The 26,019-nt window shown below is 34.3% G+C and overlaps 1 protein-coding gene across 23 annotated transcripts in view; it reads right to left on the reverse strand.

Annotated features, from left to right (window-relative positions):
• BIRC6 (baculoviral IAP repeat containing 6) overlaps window positions 1-26,019 on the reverse strand; it is a 210,554-nt gene that overhangs the window by 130,263 nt on the left and 54,272 nt on the right. For 13 of the 23 annotated variants that reach the window (XR_006059232.1, XM_060412308.1, XM_060412313.1 and 10 more), the window contains exons 11-23: window positions 22,017-22,166; window positions 18,917-19,142; window positions 16,581-16,741; window positions 15,444-15,575; window positions 14,822-14,953; window positions 12,491-12,669; window positions 11,253-11,386; window positions 10,714-10,875; window positions 10,492-10,623; window positions 9,728-9,825; window positions 7,944-8,091; window positions 6,810-6,943; window positions 2,244-2,390 (exon numbers count right to left, since the gene is read on the reverse strand). Coding sequence is in view for 22 of the 23 variants with exons in the window: in XM_060412308.1 (XP_060268291.1) it covers window positions 2,244-2,390; window positions 6,810-6,943; window positions 7,944-8,091; window positions 9,728-9,825; window positions 10,492-10,623; window positions 10,714-10,875; window positions 11,253-11,386; window positions 12,491-12,669; window positions 14,822-14,953; window positions 15,444-15,575; window positions 16,581-16,741; window positions 18,917-19,142; window positions 22,017-22,166 (1,935 nt within the window). In the remaining variant the exon portion in view is untranslated. The remainder of the gene's footprint in view (window positions 1-2,243; window positions 2,391-6,809; window positions 6,944-7,943; window positions 8,092-9,727; window positions 9,826-10,491; window positions 10,624-10,713; window positions 10,876-11,252; window positions 11,387-12,490; window positions 12,670-14,821; window positions 14,954-15,443; window positions 15,576-16,580; window positions 16,742-18,916; window positions 19,143-22,016; window positions 22,167-26,019) is intronic. The other 10 variants (XM_060412310.1, XM_060412307.1, XM_060412304.1 and 7 more) reach the window with 2 other exon arrangements.

Genomic DNA, 26,019 nt, shown 5'->3' on the forward strand with positions numbered 1-26,019 from the left:
ACTAAACATTATGGGAGAATTTAACAATCATAACATGGACCAAACGGCTGACCAAAAAATACATAAATGCAATTCTATACCACACAGACCTTACTCAACCAGTGTTTAGGAACATGTAGCTAAGAAGTCATGAAAGTGAAAGTTAGTTGCTCAGTTGCATCCGACTGTGCAACCAACCAGGCTCTTCAGAACATGGAATTTCTCAGACAAGAATACTGGAGTGGGTTACCATTCCCTTCTCCAGGGGATCTTCCTGACTCAAGGATCGAACCCAGGTCTCCAGCACTGCAGGGCAGATTCTTTACTGTCTGAGCCACAAAGGAAGCTGAGCTAAGAGGTTATACAAAGAAACTAATAAAAAGCTAGAAATGATTACTCTAAAAAAGTTAGGACAATATTTACCTTCTTCAAAGAGTAAGGGAAAAATAAACTGAAGTGGGCATAAAGAAATTTGTTTCCAGAGTACTGGAAATGTTGTTTCTTGACCTAGTAGTCATATGGGCGGTTTGTGTTGTGATAAATTCCTTCCCTATACAATTGTTTACTGCACTTTTCTGTATGAGTATTGTATTTCACAATTAACATGTTTCAAAATAAAAGGAGACAGAAATTGAGAGACTACACTCATACGATCACAACACAGGACTTTGTCTTAAAATTTAATAAAATCCCTCTGCTGGCAACAGTTTTGATCTGAGTGCAATACAAATTCTTATAAAAGCATAGACTATTTTTGGAATGACAAGAAACTAGTCCTATTATTTGTTTTGCAGAAAAAATGGGTAGGAATGTGAAGGAATACTTTTTTCAAATCACCTCTTTTGTTTTAAATTTCACACCTTCTAAAAATATTTCTTATCCAAATATATTAATTTTCTTAAAAAATTAATTTCATGACAGTTCCAAAGAAAAAAAGCCTGATTTAAAAAACTAAAGAGATCTCAGACTCCCTGGTTGTGCTATGGTTAAGATTCTGTGCTTACACTGTAGAGGGCATGGGTTTGATTCCTGGTCAGGGAACTAAGATTCCGCACCCAATCAATCAATAAATCAATACATAAAACAAAACTAAATAGTTTTCTGGAAGTTTATTTTCTTGTTATGGCATGTTTCCATACCACACTAAAGGTGTAAGTTTCTATAAAATGACTGTAATAGTCCAAGAAAACAGACATAAATAGATATTGACCCTTCTGGCATCTCCACGTAAAAGAAATATAAAATTTTATTTTAAAATTAAAACTCTCAGCTAGGTAAGTCATGAATTTCACTTAGTGGTTACTTCCACAATTGCAAGAAATATGATTCTGAATAAAAAGACACTCAAACAACTGTTCAGCCCCCTTTAAAACATGCTGCCATTCTGGACTCAAGCACAAGATTAAATTTTTCATGACTTTCATGACTTCTCAAGCAACTGTTTTTACTTTCTGAAGAAACAAAGGCACTCAGTTACAAAAAAACACAAACACAAACAGTAGAAGCCATTCAAGACAATATTCAAAAACACATCTGTGACTATAATACAAATATAAAAACATATTCCAGTATTTTTAATTACAAAAACTTCAATTATTTGTGCCCAGACAGAACTGTGTGAATAAATACAGATCTTACAACAGAAAGAAAAAAAAAAAAGGAAAAAAGCTGTACAAAGTAAGCAAGTTGTCATCAATCATTCATTTAAAGCATCATCACCACCATAGATTCAAACACACAAATAACAGGTTCATGTATCCAAAGTTGTTTTAAACTAGCTGAAAAAATAGTTTTCCCTCTTCACTCATGTCAAACTTCTCAAAGATACTAACAAATATACTTTTAACTCTAAATGCGAGAAATAACACCATGATGTGAAAACTACACACAAGACTGGCAGACAGTTGATGACTTCTGCAGATGGATAATGAAAATAAAGTTTATGGTACTCTTCCCTTTACTTTCATCATGTTTGATATTTTCCAAATTGAAATGTTTCTAAAATTCCACATACATAAAAGCAAAAAGATTTAACATAGGGTTCTAGAAGGTAGGGGGGGAAAGCCATGAATAGAGTTAAAAAAGATATGAAACTACTTATGATTTTTCCTCAGAATCTCCCTCCAACCAATAAGTTTCTACTTCACACAACAGTAAAGGAGTTTTACAGATAATATAAACAGATATGTAAACACTTATATATCACTTTATTGCAACATAAAATATGTAATAAAAAAATGTATATAATAAAAGAAGGTACATACCAGTAAACGTACTTGCATCATCCCTTTCTATTCTTGTTCCATCACTAGTTGACACACAAGAAAAGTGCAGAGGTTCAACTTCTAGAAGTCCAGTGAGAGATGTGAAACTACCTTCAGCAGCAGTGCCACTACTAACCTTCCCATTTCCTAATACAAAGCAGAGACAAGTTTGATGAAGGGTGAATTAATCTTAACAAGGCAACAGTCATAGTGAGAATTATAGCCACTACTTCAATTTTAACTACAAAGATGTATAAATGCACAGACCTTACACAGGGCTTCAACAATGGGCATGGTATTAAGAAAACTCACAAACAGGAGATACTACTAGTCTTCGTACTACAGAAGCAGAGTTGTACAGAAGCAACCATTACCCAGAAGCATACACATTAACAGGAAACTAGAACAAGTGATTTAGATTTTAAACGAGGAACAGAAAACAAAAGAAAAATAAATATTTTAAATGAGGAAAAAATAAGAGAGCTACTTAGATTCAAGCATGCAAAAAAATCAAAATATATTCTGATATCAAGTGTATAAATGACACTAAATTAAAACTAAAAAAATACTCAAGATATTAGCAAGATTATATTCTAGAATGAGATATGTTGCTTTATAATCATAAAAATAAGTTAGCACATGTAGCAGTAAGAAAAAAAATCAAATGGTCACATCTATGCAAACCATAAAACGACAGAAGACTGGATGGAAGAACACAAAAGAACTAAGAGTGTACACGGTACCAGTGGAGGGAGAGGGAAGTGTCATTTAGTACTTGTCAAATTTTCTAAAATCAGAGTAGTACTTTCAAACAGAATTCTTTATCAGACAAAGTAAAACAGAAAGAGAAGATGGGAAGAATGGAGACACAGAAAAAAACCTGGAGGAATAAATTAAACACAAGACTAAACTGTCAAAACCTCATTCTCCAACGTCCATTTGCGCTCAGCCAAGGATCTGATACATGTGTTAAAAAGCAGTAAAAATAATTTACTGAGCACTTATTCAATAGAAGACATGGGAGATACAAGACAAAAATGACAGGCCCCAGTTGTCATGAAATGCATATTCTATTCAAGGTTACCAGATATGAAACAAATAAAAATGCAATTGAACCTTAAAAAAAAAAAGTGCTACACTTTACTCAGGAGAAGTTCACAGGACAAATAAGTCAAGGGGAAATCGATCTAAGTGAATGGGCAATAAAATACTTCCATGATGAGGTGAAGAGATTCATGTGAAGAATAAAAGATTTTTACACATCTACTCCAATGAGGCAGAGGAACCCAGGCAGAAGAAATGACAGGAGTAAAATCTCTCCAGTAGAAAGGACCACAGCACATTAGAGGAACTGAAAGAAAAATGTGCCTGCTGGAACATTTCTCAATCCTAAAATCTCTCTACACATCATTAAAGTAATTATAAGAACTCAAAAACAGAGCTTTCCTTTATACTGGTTGTATATATAGAGAGATTTACAAAAGTAGAGATTTTAAGAAGAGACTATATTAAACATTAATTCACATAACAGTAATAAATTAATCTGATTAGAGATAAAATCTTTCATTTTTGATGAAAAAAATCACTGTCTTCTAAAACAAAAATAAATGAGAAGGGTGGCAAAGTCTTACATTTCTGCAAATCTCTTTAATATGTGGCTTATCAAAGGAAGTTGGATTTCCCTATCTGGATCCAATCTACGACAGTATGATGCTTTGGCAGAAATATATGAAAAAAAAAAAAACTCTGACAGGAATATACATTCCTTAGAAAAGAAAGGAATGTTTTAATAAAGTATTAAATATTCAAAAATTTGAAAAGTGCCAGTTTAGAATTAATTGCAATATAGTATCTGAAATCTTGAAAAAGACCTTCTCAAACTCTGCTACAGCAAGATTAGTTGGCCTATCTTATTCTTTTAAGAAGTCTTCTGTCCAAGTATGATGATGATGCATCAACCCCTTGGAAAATACTGGTTCAATACTATATACAGATCTTGCAAAAGTTAATACACCTCCTTATACAGTATCAGAAAATGATACTAACTAATATCATAGCCCATCAGAAAAGTCATTATGAATTGAGAAGCTGTCAAGCTCTTTGTGGAGGACAAAAGTTTTCCAAAATTCTAATCTTTGCTTAAAAGTTCTACTTCTAACATTGGCAACAAATAACTATCAATTAGATGGATACTGATACGCTTTTTAAATTCATTTTTGAGAAAATACCTGCCAAATAATCTAATCTGAATGAACACATTTTGTTTCTCATTCTTACAAAAAAAAATGGCATTCCATGAAATAAGCAACAAAAGTTTATAGCTATAACAACTACACAAGTTCACTTTCTTGAAACAATCATGGTTCTTCAGTATGCAGCAGAAGTGTTTCAGGCACACTTCCCATTTCAAAACAGAATATTTAAAAGATTTGTACTCCTGGGTTCAAAACTGAATAAAATTAGTGATTTTAACTATTTCATCAAAGATATTTCTAAGTAAAACCATCATGCTTCTGACTCTTAAGTGTATGGGGAAGATCATCATGCTTTCACACAATCAGTACAGAAGTCTACGCAGTGAAAAGGGCAGATAGGAAAACAGTAGACCCACAGACTCCCTGAAAGGATTCAGGGACCCTGAGAGAGCCTATGGACAACACTTTGAGAATCACAGGACCACAAAAAGAAAACTAACAGGGGAAGGGAAAAAGTCAGATCATACTAGATCATCTACGCTCCATTACATACATGGGGCTTCCCTGGTGGTTCAGAGGGTAAAGTGTCTACCTGCAATGCAGGAGACCCTGGTTCAATCCTTGGATTGGGAAGATCCCTTGGAAAAGGCAATGGCAACCCACTCCAGTACTCTTGCCTGGAAAATCCCATGGAGGAGCCTGGTAGGCTACAGTCCATGAGGTCGCAAAGAGTCGGACACAACTGAGCGACTTCACTTTCACTTTCATGCTACATTACAGACTTTGGATGGTACAATCTTGGAAAGACATGAAAAATATCTTAAGAAGACAGAATAATCAGATCAGGTTTACATTAAAAAATGACTGCAATCATTGCACTGTAAAGTATGAACAGAAGTGAGCCAAGAACAGATGCAGAATAACCAGTTGTAAAGCAATTTTTTGGTCCAGGTTCCAGACGACTGTGACCTGGACAATAACCTTGTGATTATGAGAGGTAAGAGAATGGGCAAACTGTAAATACAGGTTGGTGGAAAAATAGATAGGATCAGATGACAGCCCCGATACAGAGGATGAGAAAGAGAAGATACAGTTCACATTTCTGTTTTGTGCCACAGATGCCATTAACTGAAAAAGGAAATGCTGCAGAAGGTCTGATGGAGAGGAATAAAAAAATGAGACATTCATGTGGAGATGAATAGTCATTCTAAAATGAATATGGCTATTCTTGTGTATTTAGCCAACCCCAGGGGGGGTTTGTTACAGTTTCTCTGTAACAAATTTCATTCTATCCTAAAGTGTACAGCAGGCACCTACAGGTCTAGCTCTAACCCTTCCTCTGAGGTCTACTCATAATTTGACATGTCACTTAGACACACACTGGCATGAGGTAATCAGAGTCTAAGTCATCAAACAGAATAATTTATTAAAAAGCAAGAATACCAGATGTATAATATAATCTCTTTCATTAAAAATGCTCATAAACACACGTAGCAAACAAGTCAAAATAGCTAAACATTCTGTTAACAACGGTAACCTAAGAGAATGGAGAGGTTAAAGTTGAGATATTTTGCATTTTATTTCTGTATTTTATTTTTCTCCTTTGCTTTTTTCACAATTTATAACTAAATTTAAACAAAACTGAGACTAACCCCCCAAACTTACTTATATTTAACATGGTAATTATCATGTTTACAACTAAATTTTTTAACATTTTGGTTTACTAGTAACACTTGTAATAAGTTCAATAAGATGGAAGAAAACAAAAAATAAAGTGATCATTGTTCTAACAAAAACAGAAAAACACCAAATTCTAGCATCTGAAGAGATTATACAAATAGTGTTACACATTCAGTCCTAAAGGCATATTCTTTAGACGTGCATCCAAGAACACACGTAACACTGTGTACCAAGTTTACCTCAGGAGAGTATGATAGAAGATGCAGAAAATTATTTTTTCTTTCTGCATCTTTGCTTACTAAAAAAGCATATATTAATTTATTTTCTTTAATATAAAATAATACATTCTTTGATTTTACAGACAGCAAAGGCACACCAAATAAAATTGGAAAGACTACAACAAATAAACAAATTTTAGTCTATTAACATTAAAGTCATACTAACGTAATGAAACACAAAGAAAACAAACAAACAAACTTGAATTTGCAACCCTGTGAAAAAGAACATCAATATTTTTTGATGGGGGAGTTGAGAAACAAAGCAGATAGTTTAATGATTCACAGACACACAAGTTCCAGAAACTTTTAGTTCCCAAAGACAGAATGGAATAATTACAATGTATTACAAATCGATGGTATCTTAAATCCAAGATAAAAAATTTAGAAATTCCTTTAATCAAACATTCTACTACCTGAAAGGACATCTGATAAATCAATTTCATCAGACTGGACACCAACGCTGCTGTTGTGCACATTTTTACAGGAAGAGCCACTCATCTCCAGATCAAAGAGGACTGGATCGAACGGTGAGCTGTACAGTCCGTACCTGAAAGGCAAAGCAAAGCCTAGTGATTCTCCTGTCAGTCACTTAATTAGCAAAGCATCTATCTACGCAGCTTTGGGATGTCCCTGGTGGCTCAGACGGTAAAGCGTCTGCCTACAATGCGGGAGACCTGGGTTCAGTCCCTGGGTCAGGAAGATCTCCTGGAGAAGGAAATGGCAAGCCACTCCAGCATTCCTGCCCGGAAAATTCCATGGACGGAGGAGCCTGGTAGGCTAGAGTCCTTGGGGTCGGAAAGAATTGGACACAACTGAGAGACTTCACTTCAAAAGCAGTTTTTACACAGGGCAGAAGGAGACACTAATCACATTTAACTCAAATTCACTGAACTTGAACTGTGTTCCCTGCAAACCTATGCTCCAAAAGATATAGTTCAGAGACTCAATAAATGTGATTTCAATTAAGCTGGTAACTAATGAACCAAGACTGAACCTTCATCAGTAGACTGAATCAAAAAAAGAGGCTTTCAAGCAACCTTCTCTTGCCTGAATGACACTGACTCAGCAGAAGATATAAAGGTTTTCAGTAACATTTCATCAAAATCAAGATTGCTAATCAATAAAGATGATTATAAAAGTGACTGCTTTAAATAACAGAACAGGCTACTTCAAAATAACTCAAATCTAACCTTTAGATATTTATTTCATTATGTTTAAGGTTTAGAAAATCAAATGGCACATAAAGAATACTAGTTAAGGGCAATACATGACTAACACAATTTCACCTTACAAAGTTTTAACAACGAAGAATCAAAGTACCTTAAGTGTTTTTTCCCACTAGCAAGAAACACCTCTTATAAATAATTTTAATATAATTAGCCCTCCAACTATCATCTCCAGGACTTCCAAAGTTGTTAAAGGGAATTATTCTCAGAGAAAATAGAGGGAAAAAAAATCTTAAGCAAATATATATCATAACAATTCTGTGCAAAGGTAGTACCATATCCAGAAAGGCCCATCATTAGTCATTTCATAAGTTGAAATACCTTGTCTGAAGCAAAGCCTCCATTGGTGTTAACCTGTCCTGTAACTGCCTGGACACAGCAGTAAGCAGAGATGCGCAGGCAGTGCTGCACCCAGCCAAATCGTCGTCTTTGACATAATTCAGTAAGACAAAATACCAATAGACAGAACCTGAAAATAACAACAGCAAATCAAGGCTTCTTTCCCTCATTTCTCCTTCACAAAGAAAACTTCAAATTTCACATTTATGAGTATGTCCTCTTTTCCTAGTACGATTTTCTGGAAAGAAAATCTGTAAGGGCAGATTACAAAGAAGGACTAACTCCCTGGAAGACTCTAAGAGGATGGTGACAAAGAATCGCATTATATTTTTTGAGAAGTGTACAAAGTCAACCTAGTCATTTAGGTTTTCAATAAAATGAGATGATTCTAAGGGACATTTTAGAATAGCCAGAAAAGTGAAGATGTCAGATCCTTCAAACAATCTTTCCTAAAATACTCTTTCTCTGTATTAAAAATTTCAAAAACAATAGATGGCAATGAGCTACAAATAACATACTTTAGCAAGTGAATGAAGTGTAGTCATTCTATATTGCCAGTTAGATATAGACCAAAGGTGATCTTAAAAGGTGTTCACGACGATGTATTTTAACTCTTTTATAAAACTTGAGATATCTGAATACTAAGTATACCCCATAATTTAAGCACCCAACCTCTAACACTATCTTCAAGAAATTGTTCTAAACACCAGAAACTATCACAGTGAGTAACCAAATCCAAAACATTCTACTCTATGTAACAAAGGAGTTTATAGTTTTAGTCAATATATATTCAAAGTAAATATAAAGGGATTCTTTGTCTTAATTAAGATACTGATAAAATAACCATTTATTGGGCTTCCCAGGTGGCACAGTGGTAAAGTATTTACCTGCCAATGCAGGAGACACAAGAGACGCGGGTTCAGTTTCTCAGCTGGGAAGATCCCCTGGAGTAGGAAATGGCAACCCACCCCAGTATTCTTGCCTGGAAAATTCCATGGACAGAGGAGCCTGGCAGGCCACAGTCCGTGGGGTCGCAAAGTGACCATGGGGACCCAACGGTGCAGCAGCAGCAACAATTTATCAACTAACTTTGAGCAAGGTTTTTTTCTGGTACACCACAAAGGTCAAATTCTTGTGGAATATGAGATAACTTTTTGAATGGATTGGTTATTTATGAAATAAAAGACTGTGAGAAATGTCTTCCAAATAAATAAATAAATAAATAAATAACACTAGGTAAAGGGCAAAGCAGTAGCCCTTCATAGTAAATTCCTACCTGATAACTACATTCATTCTTGAATGGCATTTCCACAGTTTTTAGGTGCTGTAAAAAAAAAAAAACTCACTGGTCCCTTTCAGAAAATTCCAATATGCCACAGACCCTACCATTCATACACAATATGTGTATGGACCATTTAACTAATTTATGACATCTCTCTGGTACTTACTGATGTTTTAGTTTGTAACATCTGATCTACCATCACTAAACAACCAAACAACTCAATTATTTTAAGGAACTCCACAAAATGTATGAATTGAGATGACCTGATTATTTACTTAAATCTCCCACTAACTTTTTCCTAAAAATATTATCAAAAAGAGTATCTGCCTATCCAATCACTATTTAAAACCCCTTAAAAAACAGACAAGCTACAGAGAAAAATAAGACTAATTGAGAAAAAACAAGAGTTACTAAACAATCTCAAACATACTGTGAGATAATTCCTAAAGTTAGAGTTATTTATGACTGAACAAGTTTCACATACCACCAGTTGCTGCTGCGGGTAAAAATGACATATTATCAAGTAAGGCCTTCAACAGAACAGATCCAAATCCAGGTTGACATGGGTCGCACTTGCCATTACTGAAAAAAATTTTAAAAGAAAAAGTTTACATACATTACTCAAGGTAATTAATTCTAAACATGTTGTATTATTCAATCTTTAAATGTGTTCATACAGACTGAAAAAAACCTGCCTCAAAGCCCTATAAATGTGCAGAAAGATAGTAGGGACTGACTGTACTAAGAGTCTTTATAACTGTTTTCTTATGCGATAAACCACTCTTTTTTTTAAAACCCAAAAGAGCTAAAAAGCAGGTACAGTCAATACAGACTATTAATTTCAAACATTTCCTAGATAGTTAGTTTCAGGGTTTAGAGAAAATGACCTGCACAATGCTACAAGTAAGTCTGGGTAAACTGACATAACTGGTAATAAAGGCCTCTGTGAAGAATCCAAAGACAATCAGGGATAGTGGGAGTGAAAGTGAGGGAAGAGCTCCCCTTACCAAACTCCCCCAAACCTTCTAATAAGCAGAGAAGCCCAGCTGAATTCTTTTATTACTAGATTTAATGTGACATTTCGCCTAAAAAACCCCAATTTTTTTTCCTAGGATCTCAATAATCCTCAAAAATCCACTTATGTTATACATATATTTAACAAGAACCAAATGACCCTAGACACAAGGTATCACCTGCCAAACTACAGGAGCACCTACAAAGTATATTTTTGACTTAAAAATCACCAACCTGATGCACAAGGCTAGAAATCGAGCACACTTGTGGGCTATGCTTCGTCCTGCCTCAAAGAAGCAAACACGCACAATGTCTGAAAGACATTTTCGTGTTTTTGAAAGCAGGCTTTCATTTCCTTCCTTTGAGCTGCAAAACAATAGCAGGCGTTTAGGCTCATGCTGAACTTCCAATCATAACATCCAAAGGGCAATCTGTGGTAAATAAAATCTTATTAACCTTCCAGGTCCATTCGAATGTACTCCAGCTAACCAACAAAGAATATCTAACACAAGACTCTGGGCATGTTCTGTGATTTGGCCATCATCTGCTTTTCTACACAAAGTGTTGAGAAGCTTCTCATGAAATTCTGAAAACTGCAACATGGCACATCGCTGCACTCTACAAAAAAAAAATATATATATATATGTATATGCATATACACACACATATACATAAATACATTAATAATCAAAAGAGAAAAATAAAGCTATTTCAACCTGGTTGGACATCAAATATTTCATCTGGAATCATGAATATTACAATTAAAAGAAAAAGAACTTTTGAAAATTACCTAGCACTATATGAACACCAAGGATGAACCAATAAAGTAAAAATACATACCATCAATGACATAAGCGCTTAAGAGAAATGAAAAGCAAATAAAAATTTTTAAGTAAAAGTTAGGATTTTAAAATTTTGTGGATATTGATATATTTACTGGAAAGTCTTCCTTTGTACTTCTATTACTTAAGAACAGTAGAAGAAAATGAGGTTACCTTTCCTTAGAAACTGAAGTTTTCTTAAATCTTCGGATGGTAACTGAGACTTCTTGAAGTAAGTCACAACCCCGGAGGTTTTCAGATTTACGGGTGCCACTTGCATTTTCATTTTTAACATTAGAGGATTTTTCCTGAACATACAAAAGTAAGTAATTGAATGAACAAATGAAACAAAAAGTTATTTACCATTAAAGTTTATAAATAAAAGAATATAACAACTATGACTACCAAAACATAAATCTCAAACTAAAATGATAGCTTTTACCCTCATATTCAGTAAATGACTAATTTACTCCACTGCTATAAAATTATTATAAAATTATAGTGGAAGAGACATAGTCACTGCTTAAAGGCAATAGCCCAGTGAATATTATCAAGCCAAAGTCTTGAGTCTCAGTCCCAGCTACTGGTCTATGAGCTAAGCCAGCTCCCCAGTCTCTAACATTCCCTCACTTAAAATATGAAAAAATGGAGGTAATAGCACCTGCTCTGCCTACCTCAGAGTTATTTGGGGGCTTAAATCAGATAAAGTACACAGAAGTTCTTGAAAAATTGGAAGACCTATACAAATATAAGATGGCTGGTGTTACTGATATTTCTATTGTTGCTTATGGATAATGATGATAGGGAAGCAAAATCTCTAGTGCTCAAGAAAGTCCAAGATCAAACAAGTACGAAGAAACTGCATGATATACAGCTAGTTGTAGAAAATGAACATGAATTTTATGATATACCTCTGAAATCAATTCTCAACTTACTTCTCTTTCTGCAGCCTCCCAAATGTTTACAAAAAAAAAAAAAGTGGTGTGTTACCGGTAAAGGGCACAGAAACGAATTCTTACCCACAAGGAAATAAGCATTATGGTCAAAAATAATTATTATAATTATTAATTATAATATATAATTATAATTATTAAGGCAAGTGCCTGCTAGCAATTACTCCCCAATGAATATACTTTATAAAAGAAAGACAGCTTAAAGTTAATGTAAATATTTTCTCCTTCATTATACGTTTTTAACTTGCTGCAGAGAAAAACTATAAACAAACCAAGTTATCTATTAAAAAAAATCAATTACGGGCCATGCTACTTCCAAGAGTGTATCAAATCTCAACTATAACGTTTAAAACAGCATGTAACAGTTTACAAATTCTGGAAAGCGATTATCCTTCAATTAAGAAATAAGTAAATAAATAAAACCAGCATGTTACAGTTTAAAATGATAATGTTTAATACCTTGCCTGCTGCAACTTTTGCCAAGAGTGAAGCCAGTGAATATCCCTTGTTACTCTGGTGTTTTAGGGATGGAAGTCTCACTACAGGACGTATACCACCATTACAGATCTCATCTGTTCCTCTTTCATTCACTGCCTTGACATGGATCAAAAATGAACGATATTTCCCTCCTGCCATACCTATAGGAGTGGTGCAGAACGGGATAAATTATTCTATCACCAAAATGCAAAACTGCTTTTTGTGTTCATAGAGCAAGCTAAATAATTAACTCCAAAGAAAGAAAAATACACTTGGCCAGGATTTTCAAATTATACTGCTTGCATATAATATGGCTAAACAACCTTCATATATATTGGCAGCAAACAAACAAAAAGCACAGCAGTTATATGAACAGCATAATATAGAAAGTTTGGACACCTGGCATGTTTTATCCCAAAGAAGTTATTCATTTCAACCACAGAAATTTTGTGAACTATAGAAAAAACAGAAAACACTGTCTGTCACTGGAGCACCGCCCAAAATAATGATCTATCGTTATGTGCAACCAGCCAGTCCTTTTATGCATGTACGCACACACATACACACGTGCATGCATACATACATAGCATTATAGTATTACACACTTAAAAAAGCACAGGCTTTGGAGCTACTATCTGGGTCAGATAACGGCTCTGCCATTTTATTAGCCATGTGACAAATTAAACTCTCCATGGTCCAGTTTCTTCAAAAGTGAGTAAAAATAATAATAGTACCTACCTCAAAGGTAATTAAAACACTTATAACTGCATGGCAAAAGGAAGCACTCAATAAATATTAGTTATTATCACTGGTTTATGTCTTATGTATTTTAACTAAGTTGAAATCATACCATACAATATATATGTAAAATTAGTTGCAAAAATACCCTCAAACATACCCATGAGCAACCCATAAGCTGCTGCCTAAGCAGGTATGAAATCCTTCTGTGATTACAAAAGCTACTTCTGTTGTTTGCCGCTGACCTGCCTGACTACTGTTTGGCACTGCAGTGTTGTATTCTTCTTACTGCTGCACTAGTCTAGGTTCTAAAATGTCTTAAGACCCTCCTTTTCAGTTTTCTTTTTCTACATGTCTTTGGCCCACATCATCCTTTTACACATACACAAAAATTTAGCAATCTTTTTCTCCAGTTCAAAGTTCAAGGAATTTGAAGAGAAGAATAGTCACTTCTACTAAATTCTAGGAAAACTAACACCTTTCCATTATTGAGACTTTTGAAACACACATTATATAATCTATCCCCAATTTTGTCAATCTCATGGACAGAGAAGCCTGGTGGGCTACAGTCCATGGGGTCACAAAGAGTCGGATGCGACTGAGCAACTCACACACACATACACAATTTTGTCAAAGCCAACATTTTAATTTTCATATAAGATTTTAAGTTTCACATTCTCATTTAACACAACTAACTTACACTTCCAGCAATATGAGAGATGTTATTATACAGTTATTACACAGTTTTGCTCTCCACTATAACCTAGTATGTAACCTAACAAATCACAGGGTCTCATAAACTTAATGAATGAAAAAGATGTAGTCAAGGGAGTACAATCAAGCTTGTGTACATACTGCGCCTGTAACTAAAGGGAAGTGTGTGAATGGGGACAAACATTACAAAGGGAATGCATACAAATTAAAACAGTTGTTATTTAGGTGGTCTGATATTTTCTTGGTTTATAGAAGGATCTCCACAGCCTTCTCACCTCCAAGTTTACTTTAATGATCGAGGTGTCTCACTTGGATTTTTTAATTCACCCGTGAGATATAAAGGTGACATAAATGTCTTACTATTGCAATATCTAATATCTTATACACATAAGATATAAAATATACATTGTAACTTGTGTTTTAGACACATCATTGTATCTAATACTTTCAAAACTCCTCTATAAAAAACCCTTAAGAGAAGATATTATAACAATATACAACAAACACCTTGAAAACACAGGACTAAATTGATGGAAAAGGCAAACATGCCAGAACATAATGTTCGGTTATTTGGAAGAATTCTGTATAACATGCTAAATCATACTACATTCAAATTCTTTGTGCTTTTTCAAAAAGCACTGAGACCCTCAAGACACAGAACGTAGATCTTAAGAGTTTCACGTAACAATAGTCACTTATGATAGGAAATTACCTCAGCTACCATGAAACTGATGGAATCATTCAAGAAAAGTCCCCCCAAAAAAGGTATCTTATTTTTCTGAAATCAGGTTATTTTTTTAAAAATCTACTTTTACAACTGTGGGGCTATTTATTCTGCTTTTGTAAAACATGTTACTTCACCTTTAACCAGTTTGGGACTTGTTAACGTCAACATCCCAGCATGCCCCGACAGATCAAGGCCACTAGCAAGCCATACTGGCCCACAGAGAATGTCTTCTTTATGATCTTCTAAAAACGGACATAATCTAAGACCTAAAAAGAAAAATACATATTTTTCTTTTAAATTAGTGTGTTATTTAAAATGTAGTATTTAATAAGCAAATATCCATCCCATTTACATATAACAGCACCACACAAAATTCCATACTTAGAATGTGTTCAAATAAAATTTGCTATCATGCTAAGGAACTACAATCATTATCTGATATATTATGCTGTTTTTCATTCCCATATTATCTACATTCACCTTGATTTTCAACAACAACAAAAAAAATTATAAAACCACGACATGATTTCAAATCTCAAGATATTAAAAAACAAGAATGCAAGTATTAGCACAGCTGTGTTCACTAAGATGCGCTGAAAATTAAAGCATATTGCCAAAGCAGAATTATAGGTTATTTTTAATTGTGTTCTTAAAACCATGTTTTTGCAAGCCATAAAGAGATCTTTGCCCAGTAGGGTGCATTTGGATCACTACTCCTATTACTGTCATGGACAACAGCTCTGTAATTTAACTCACACTGTGATTCCTCTACATCCATGTGCTGCATTTCTTCATTCAAATCAACCAGGGACGGTTTCCCATTTTGTTCCACTTCAATGTTAAGAGCTGGAGACAAAGGAAAGGTGATCTGCCTATCTACTGCTGTTTCTAGAGGATAAAAATATTAGTAAACTTAATGTTGCTTAACATCAATGATCTATGTGCCTAAAATTCTAAAATTCTCCATTAAATTGGGAACTACAGTGATTTTTAAAATGGTTTCTAGAGGAGGAAGAAAATCAGATTCAAGTGTTTTATACTCTCTTCTCTCTTTTAAAGGTGGTAAAATATTCACCTGAAGAAATAATCTGCTAGCCACTAAACCAAGAATTCTTACCCTAGGCTATATACTACACCACCTGCAGAGTTTTAAAAATATCAGTACCTAAGTCCTACACCAATTAAATCTGAATCTGTCATGATTCAAAATTATACACACACACACAGACACACAAACACACACATATATACACACAAACACATATATATATACACAAACACATACATACATATTTATAAAATAGGAAATTATTCAGGTTTCAATGTTTTCATCCCTGGTGTGAAATAGCCTTTTACTCTGAAATTATCTCTAGCCTTTTAAATTAACCTATTAAGATGAAAACACTGAGAAATAACGTCTAGTTCCAAATATGTCAAGTATGTATAATCTATTTTAATAACTCAATATATCAGATTCTGAGCTAGTAAGAAAGATAAATAAAGATGAATATATTTCTGGCATTACGTTCTGAATTTTACTAATAACCTTAAAAGAATATATGCATTCCATAACAAAGTTCTTTTTACAAACAAGTCTTCTCACAAAGAGAAATGAATAAGTCCAGTAATGCTATAAGTGAAACTAACTCACAAAGGAACTAACTGCCTAAAATCATAATTAAATTACTCAAGTTTATGCAATTCTGAACAACAGAGTTACTGAAAAGTTCTTCAGTGTTCTCTGGATAAACTTCTCTAAATAGAACCACAAAAAGCAGAGAAGGAAAAGAGCACAGGGGTGTGGGAGCAAGAAGGGATGTCAAAACTAGACAGCCAAATTGAAAATTAGTCTTTTTAAGAAACCAAAATCTTCAAATTTTGATCCATTCTTACCATTGACTTTCCCTAAGCCTGGAGCTTTATTTTTCAGCAATGTCACTTGTATCTGTGGAATATTGGTGATGTTTGAGTTCAAAACAAATTTGAAGTCCACATGTCCAACCATACAAGCTTTAGGCAAAACCAATTCAAATACATGTTCATCCCAGCTGTTGCTGTCAAATAAGGGAGAAAATGATAGAGTGAAATCTTTCTTTAGCTGTAACCATCTTATTACTTATATTACCTTTCTCTGATGTGCCAACAAAACCGAATGCTTCTCAATGGGATTAGGGGAGAAGACAAGCAGTTCTACTGAGAACCATACCTGCCTTGGGCACTGTACACTACTCCAAAAAGCCCTTGTTCCTCTAAGTGTGAACTACTGTGCATCAGAATTATGTGCAGACTTATGCGCCCACCCTGATTCTAAGAGTGGGGTCACAGAAATTTGAATTTTAAAGTAAGAACATTTTGTATTTCTTATACATGTCCATCCTCTGATTTTAAATTCTGTATATGTGCTGAAAAGTAAAATTCCTCCACTAAATTTCAGATTCAAATCCAAATGCCTACTAGGTATCTCAAACTTAACATAAATAACCCAAAACTACTTGGTAAACAACTCTAAAAGCTGTAAAAAGAAATTCCATTTTTTAATGAGCTCAGTCCAAAACCTTAGTCATCCTTAACAATTCTCACTCACACCAGACACTCAGTACATCAGCATATACGATTCCTTCTACCTCCAAGCTGTATCTGACCACTATTCTCACTGCTTCTGTCAATTATCATCATGGTCCAATTCACCATCACCACCACCATGATTATCTGAATTACCACAACAGCGTTCAAGTTAGAATTCTTGCTCCTGCCTCTTCCCTCTAGCACACACACCACAACCACTCATGTACTATCAACACAGCAGTCTTGGTATATCCTTTTAATACATAAATTATATCACATCACTCCTATACTCAAAACTAACACCTTCCCATCTCACTCAATGTAAAAGTCTCACTGTAGCCTATAAAGACATTCATGATCTAGCTACAAACTATTTCCTTTGATCTTACTTCCTATCACTCTCCTCCATGTTCACTGCACTTAACCAGTAGCCTCCATGCTCCTCCTAAAATTCATAACATATACTCCTCAGGATCTCTGTACTTTCTATTGTCTCCAAATTAATGTCCTCATGGAAGCCTTTCTGAGACCCCTTATATAAAAATATCACACACATTTTCCTCTCACACAGAGATGCACACCCAACAACTCTATTGCCATTCTGTTTTAATGTGTTTCAAAGCTTTTATTACTATATGACATAGTAGATAGCTGTCTTAACAGCCTGTCTATCACCACTAGAATGTAAATTTCCTAAGAGCCATTTTACTAGTACCTTCCACAGTACCTGTACAACTGGGAGATTGGGATTAACATGCACACACTACTATGTAACTATATACCACAGGGAACTCTACTCAATACTCTGTAATGTCCTATATGGGAAAAGAATCTTAAAAAAGAGTGGGTATATTTATAACTGATTCACTCTGCTGTACAGCTGAAACAACACAACACTGTAAACCAACTACACTTCAATAGAAAAAAAAAATTTTTTTAAGGGAACCCATATTAACAACAAAAAAAGAAGTACCTATACAAAACAAACATTTAAATATTTAGTCACACAATCTACATGTCTATTTAACAAACTAACTGGAAGGATGGATTACTCTCAGCATTTTATCCTACAACTAAGAATAAGCATACAGGAATTTCTAGGCTTCCTCGATGGTTCAGTGGTAAAGCAGGAGGCTCTGGTTCCATTCCTAATCAACGAAGATCCCACCAGGCCATGGAGCAACTAAATCCATGCATCAAAACTATTGAACCTATAACCTAAAGTTTGGGAATCACAATTACTGAGACCATGTACCACAACTACAGATGCCCACAAACCCTAAAGTCCATACACCACAACAAGTAAAGCCATCGCAATGAGAAGCCCACACACCGCAACTACAGAGTAGCCCCTACCGGCAACTAGAAAGTCCACGCAGCAACGAAGACCCAGCACAGCCAAAAATAAATATTTTTTTAAAAAAAGAATGGCAGATTCATGTTGATGTATGGCAAAACCAATACAGTATTATAAAGTAAAATAAATAAATAAAAAGAATAAAAAATAAAAATAAAAAAAGAATATAGGAATTTCTAAAACCAAGGTGACAAATAAACAAAACTGTTAATATGCAAAAGTTAACAGAAAGAGTAACATATAATCATAATTCTATGTTGTCACTATAAGATGAACTTAAGTTCTAAAACTAAGCTGAATGTTTTACCTGTCAGTCTGTAGTTTCCAAGTTCTAGTATGCTGAGCAGCATCCCCATGGTGCTGCTGATGCAGATGCTGAGGATGCCTCCTTTGCTGCTGTTCTTGTTGCACCTCCACCCAGCATGGCGGAACAGTAGCTGAAAACCGTGGAGTCAAAGTTTCAAAGCGGGTTAGCTCCACTAGAGATGTCAAGATGTCAACGGTGAATGGCTGGTCCACCAGTAAATCAACTCCTTAATAACAATGAATGCAGAGTTTGAAATTGGTTTTAAAAGAAAGAAATTTTAATCCATGTTTTTGTCTAGTCAATCACAACATTTGCCAAATAGCCTAAGTTAATACTACAGGCTAAAGTAACTAGCACTGAGTCCATACAGACATAAGAAAAATCCACCTCAAATATTTTAAATTATAGAAAGGGAACTCATTATTGGAGAAACCCAAAACCAACCTGAGAAAGGCCCTGACTGAGATTTAATGAGCTCCAGATTGACAAGGACAACAAAAGGAGTGATGCTGAAGTGTAAGTCCTGACTGACATCAATAATTAACTTTTACACTTTGTTATTTACAAAACAAAATGTTAAACATCTGCAAGCACACAATACCTGCTCTTTTTCACTCTATTAAAAAATAATTTTAAAAAAAACCAAAGCTATACTGATGGCAAAAAAACACAAACCAAAAACTCAAAGCAGTATTTTTTCCACTTCTAGGGTACTTGAGAATACCATGTATACACACCAGTATTGTAAGAGTAACAACCTGATTCAGAGAGATAAGTTTGCTTTTACAAATATATGTATTCACATTTTTGAAAAGGCTAACATACAACAAAGCTGAAAAACTTGTTTCATGTAAGAATTAAAGATTTTAAAATTTAAAAAATAAAAAACTAAAATTAAAAAAAATAATAAAATAAATAAAACCAACCAATTAATGTCTTTAATTTTAAAATGGTATCAAATTGGATTAGTCAAGTAATATATGTGTGTGTTGCATGTATGTAGATAACTGAATAAAAGTGTAGAATCAAAAAAAAAAAAAAAGAAAAACTTGTTTCAATTAACAACCACAAAAAAAATTTAAAGACTAAAATATGAAATCTGATAAATTTAGAATAGTTTCACAAAGAAAGTTTACATTTAGTTCTATAAAATTATTATAAGTGTACTTCAAACTATGTTTTTCCTCAAAGCTTCAGTCCAACTCAGTTCAGTTCAGTCGCTCTGTCATGTCCGACTCTGCGACCCCAAAGACTGCAGCTCACCAGGCCTCCCTGTCCATCACCAACTCCCAGAGTTTACTCAAACTCATGTCCATTGAGTTGGTGATGCCATCCAACCACCTCATTCACTGTCATCCCCTTCTCCTCCTGCCCTCAATCTTTCCCAGCACCAGTGTCTTTTCAAATGAGTCAGTTCTTCACATCAGGTGGCCAAAGTACTGGAGTTTCAGCTTCAACATCAGTCCTTCTAATGAATATTCAGGACTGATTTCCTTTAGGATAGACTGGTTGGATCTCCTTGCAGTCCAAGGGACTCTCAAGAGTCTTCTCCAACATCACAGTTCAAAAACAAAGGGCTTTTTAAAAAGCCCTCAAAGCTTAGGGCTTTTAAAAATATGATTGAAATTATCAATATTGTTTGCAAACATTTAACAGCATATCAATGCTCCTTCACATTATTTACGTGTTTATAACCTAATTCATCTTTACTAAAGAGTACTTTATGGACTTTATATGAAAATTATTATACCAATATCCCATAAAATATGAAAACATCCAGTATGTTAGCTTTTTAAACCAACTTGTATAGTCAATCAAGACAAGTAAGTCCAATTATACATATCAAGAGACATGAGTCACTTTATCTCAACAGAGGATAATCTTGCCTCCCAAGGGCCATATGGATGGAGGCAATTGTATCTACTACTGGAATCGAGTAGGTAGAAGCTACATATACAGCTAATACAGCACTAGACAGGCCTCCCGCCACAAAGAATTATCTAGTCCGAAATGTCAATAGTGCTGAGAATGAGAAATCCTGAAATAAGGTAGTGAAGATTGCTACATATTACACAAGTAATCACTAAAATTAAGATTTATTATACCCGTAATCACTCAAAGTTTGCCTTTAGTGCAAAGAAGAATGATCAAATACCTAAATGTACAAATTCAAAAAGAAGAAATAAAAATTTTATGTGTCATTTCTGTTTGGAATACATTTGAGTTTAAACACATTTTTCATTAAAGATTCATTAAATTTCTTCTAAATGCTAGGTTTCTTTTAATAGTTAGGTTGGGGAATAAAGTGTGGTAAGTGCCAAGGATAAAATATATCAGCACTTGGAAGTACAAAAGGACCATGGTATAGGGCAAGGGCAGGGAAAGAGAGCTTAGTAACAAATGAAGAGCATGAAACGGAATACACTTTAGACATCTCAGAATGTTTCCAATAACTGGAAGTTGAGCAGAAGACCAGTTATTAGTCCACAGAGCAAGTAAAGATTTTTAAGCAGGAGTAACAATGCTGACATAACATCTTTTGAAAAACAAGTTCAAGGGGCAGTATAGAAGGCGGATGGGAGAAAAGGCAAACAAACAAAACCAAACCTATCTAAAAGTTCACAATGGGGTGATGAGGGTCTGAAAATATCACCCTAAGGAAAGGATATTTTTTCAGCATTTTATTCCAGGAGTAATTAATATTAGCCATTCCAATCACTTTACACTTACTTGATGAATTCTTCACTCTTTCATATTGTTTTGTTCCATCCTAACTAGACTAAGAGCTTCTTAAACAACCGAAATCATGTTGTTACCTCTTAGGTGACTTTACCAAAACTCGCCAACTTACCACAGGTTGAGAACCATTTCTTATTTTAACGTTTACAGCATTTTCCAACTACTGAAAACAGAGTGATAAATAATATACAAAAACAAGTCTGATAAAAGAATATCAACAAGCAAATGAACGCTCAAAGTAACCAAGAATTGACTACAAAAAATGAAATAATGTTTTAGATTATAAAAGAGTGATTCAGAACTTTGAACATCACAAGAATTTGCATTTTTTATAAATCATTTTTAAAAGTTAATATCATACCTGAAATGCCAGGACTTGAGGGATTTGATAAAGGTTTGGAACCTTCTGAAGACGGTTCTATTCCTTTAGAAAGAGATCCATCCACTAGTATGTCAGCTTCATCAATATCATCACAGGTTCCTCCAATTTGGAGAAAATGAAGCTCACCACCTACAGTATAGTAAAATTTCATCAACACAGGTATATGAAAAATAGGTAAACAGACAAGTGCTTGCTACTTAGTTAAGAAACTTAATTTATTCTAACACCACTTAAAAGGCAGAAAAAGAGAGCTACTAAAGTGATACATCTCCAACAACCTAGGAATCAAATTGTCAAGGAATTACAATTTCATATGTGAAAATAGTTATTTATGTAGCACTTACATGTGTAAGACAGTATTTTAAATGCTTAACTCATTTAGTCTTCACAAATAACCTTAAGTAGGGGGCATTATTGTGGCCACTTTACAGATGAGAAAACTGATGCACTAGCTGTACCAGAATCCACATCCCACTCGATTAATCACAGCAGTAGCAAAACTAAACAGCAATTCTTCCTAATTTTTTGAAGCATTCACAATAAAATGAAACCAAATCAAATTTCTATTTTTCATATTTCTACTCCAGAAAAAAAATGGAAAGTGAGCTTAACAAAATATTTAAGAAATAAACATAAGTAAATAAAATAATTGGAGATTTACTTCCAGCATGACAAAACAAGATAAATCTTACTCTTAAAAGCAATTATAAGATTGAACAAAACTGTCATTTAAACAGAGTGAGTCAAATGATGAAAACCAGATTTGCTACTACTATCACAGGGACTCAGTGATTTGGAAAGCTTGTCTGCCTAAGGTGACTCAGCGGTGAAAAGAAACCCATCAACTTTGCTATCTGAAGCCAGCATTCTGTGTGGGGCCAGCAAAACAACAGAACTAACCAGGGATTTAACAGAGTTACAAAAAGTGAGAGAAACATAGGGGGCTTGGTAAACATCTCAAATATTCCACAATGATCAGAGGTTGCACATAGGTGCCACAAAGACCAGAGGGGGCCCAAGTCATCAACACATTCCCTGTCTACCAAGCCCCAATGCTTATGCAGAAAAGACCTGAAAGGGCACAAGAGAAAATAAAAATAAAGAAAACAAAAGCCAGGGCACACTTGAACACAACCTTGCCAATAAAGGTATCTGGTCACAACCAATTATCAAAATCTTTAGCTGAACAATAAACTATGTGGACAGACAGGTAACAAATAAGAAACAAGTCTTAAAAACAAAAACCAGTGGAGAAAACAATGAAAGAGACATCAGTGGCTGCAAAAGAAACAGACTTCACAGATTTAGTCCAGGTGGGCTACCAAACAATCACATAACAACAATTTCCAAATGGGGGTTAAATCAGAATTCAGCGGTTCTACTACGTTATTTAAAATGTCCAGTATTAAACTGAAAATTATGAAACAGTGACCCATGTTCAAGAAAAACAAAAGCAATGAGAAATATCTCTGAGCACCCAGATTTCGATTTAGCAGACAAATACTTCAAAGAAGCTGTTGTAAATATTTTAAATAATAAAAGGATATCACGTATAGAGAATTCAAAAAATGAATGGTAAAAATGAATCAACAAATCATCTCAACAAATTAGCAGAAATTATTTTAAAAGAACAAAAGGCAATTCTTAGAATTGAAAAGTAACTAAAATGAAAAGTTTGCTAGAGACTCAATGCAGATTTGAGATGACAGAAGGAATCAGTGAAATAAAAACATCAACAGTTGCACGTTACATAAGAAAATTGTTAAGAGTAAATCCTCATCAAAAAATAACAACAGATCAAAAAGAAGTAACAACCGAATGATATGTGCAGGAACAATCAATAATTTTACAGACAGCATCATTCTTCAAAAATGAATATGAAATAGAGACATTTCCAAATAAACAAAGACTGAGTTTTCTGCTAGCAGACCAGCCTTACCATAGTACTAACAAAAGTCTTTCCAGATGAGATGAAGGCAACACAAAATTCACAAGAAAAAAACAAAATGCCAAAAGAAGGTGAACATATTTTTTTCTCATTTAACTTTTTTAAAAGATGAAGACCATATAAAATAACATTTTTTGGTTGGATTTATAACTCATCTAAATGTAATATATAAGACAACAGTAGCACAAAGCTGGGAGAGAGAAAAATCAGAGCAAAGTTTCTATATTTTACTAGATTTAAGCTAGCATTACTCTGAAGTAGACTGTGATAATCCAATAAGAAGATCATTTCAAGAAAAGGTATTAAAAAACAGAATCAACACAAGCACCAGTGACATCACACCAAAGGACAGAATAGGAAGTAATTGGTAGGAAGCTCTAGAGGTCAGTAGTACCATCAATGCAACTACGGAACTAGAAAGAATGAATGGAGGACTTCCCTGGGGTCCAGTGGTTAAGACTCTGTACTTCCACTGCAGGGAGCATGGGTTCAACCCCCGATTGGGGAACTAAGATCCCACATCCCACATGCTGTGCAAAAGAAGTTAATTTATAGCATTAGTTGTAGGTTTTAATCAACAGGCTCAATGTTTCTCCATGAGAAAACGTTTATGTGATTTGAATATACTTACAAGATAGTGTCAAATCCATTTGATTTACAGTTTACAGTGCTTTTAAAACTCTACTTTATGGATTGTTATTCGAACATTTTTAAAACAACTTTTTTGTCCTCTTTATTGCTATTAGTCTCATCTTTTCAAATGCATCTTGATCAATTAATCCTTAAGCAACTGGGGAATTAAAGCAATTAACTTCCCATGTTTTCTCTTGTCCTCAATTCATCTAAATTCCATCATAATCGTGATCACTTCCTAAAAACTGTCATTGTCTAAACTCCACGAGAACATTGATCTATTTTATAGCTTAAATGTTATTTCTCCTGTGAATCGCCAAAACCGTATCTCACCAAAAATTCAAATCATTAAACTTTGATTGCACTTGTGAAAACTACTAGTATCTTATGACTACATGCCCTGGCAACAGGTCACTCAGAATACAAAATGACTTCCATTTCGAATGGCCTACACCAAGTTAAACTGTTTTCATTTTTTTTAATCTTTCAGATGAAAATATACCAAAAAGTTCAAAGTATAAAATTTCAATAAAAGCAGGGTCTCCTACTTTTATTATATTCTGGCAATTTAATGTAGTTTAAGCACACCTGGACAGACTGCCCAGGTCTGAACACTAACTCTGTCATTTATTAGCTCTGTGACTTAGGCAAGTTAAATTACTTAACCTCTCTCTCCCTTGGTTTCTTTTTATTTTTTTTTTTTAGAGATAACTAAAATGAAGACAAAACTAGCACACACCTCATAAAGTCAGTGTGATGACTAAAATTAACAAAGCTAAAACTCTCAAAGAAATGAACTGGCATATACACGATTAAACTCAAATTATCCTTGATACCACATAGTATTTTTAATGATTTTTCTGAAAGTTTTGTTATTCTAAAGCTATTTTAGACTATTCCTTTTTTAAAAATAGTTAGATGTTGATGTTATTTGGCTTTTTCCCCCATGTTATTTCACTAAATGTGTTTCAAAGAAAGCAATCCACATCACCACATCCACCATTATCCTTCTTAGCCAAACTCTTGAAATCTTTTTAAAGAGAGGAAAAATTCAGATTAATTCCTACCAGAACCACGAATGAGATGCATTACTCTTCCCAATCCCAATTTTTCTGCCAAGCACTGGTTATAGCCACTGAGACTTCAAGTATCTCCTGGTCCTAAATTCCTACTAAACAATCAATAGGACTATTCACTTTGCCTGATATGGTCAGCAATTCCTTAGTAACACTACCTGTTACTCTACAAGAGGCCTCAAATATTGCAAAACTGATTCACTGTCTACAGAAAGTTAGGATTAAATATGACAAGGAATGCTTATTTGGCAGAATTAATAATTATTTACCACTTTTATTTCAGAAGAAAATAATAACATGTATTAATATTTGTGCCAGAAACTTT

Source organism: Ovis aries, chromosome 3 (assembly GCF_016772045.2).
Source record: "Ovis aries strain OAR_USU_Benz2616 breed Rambouillet chromosome 3, ARS-UI_Ramb_v3.0, whole genome shotgun sequence".
In the NCBI taxonomy this organism is placed as follows: Eukaryota; Metazoa; Chordata; class Mammalia; order Artiodactyla; family Bovidae; genus Ovis; species Ovis aries.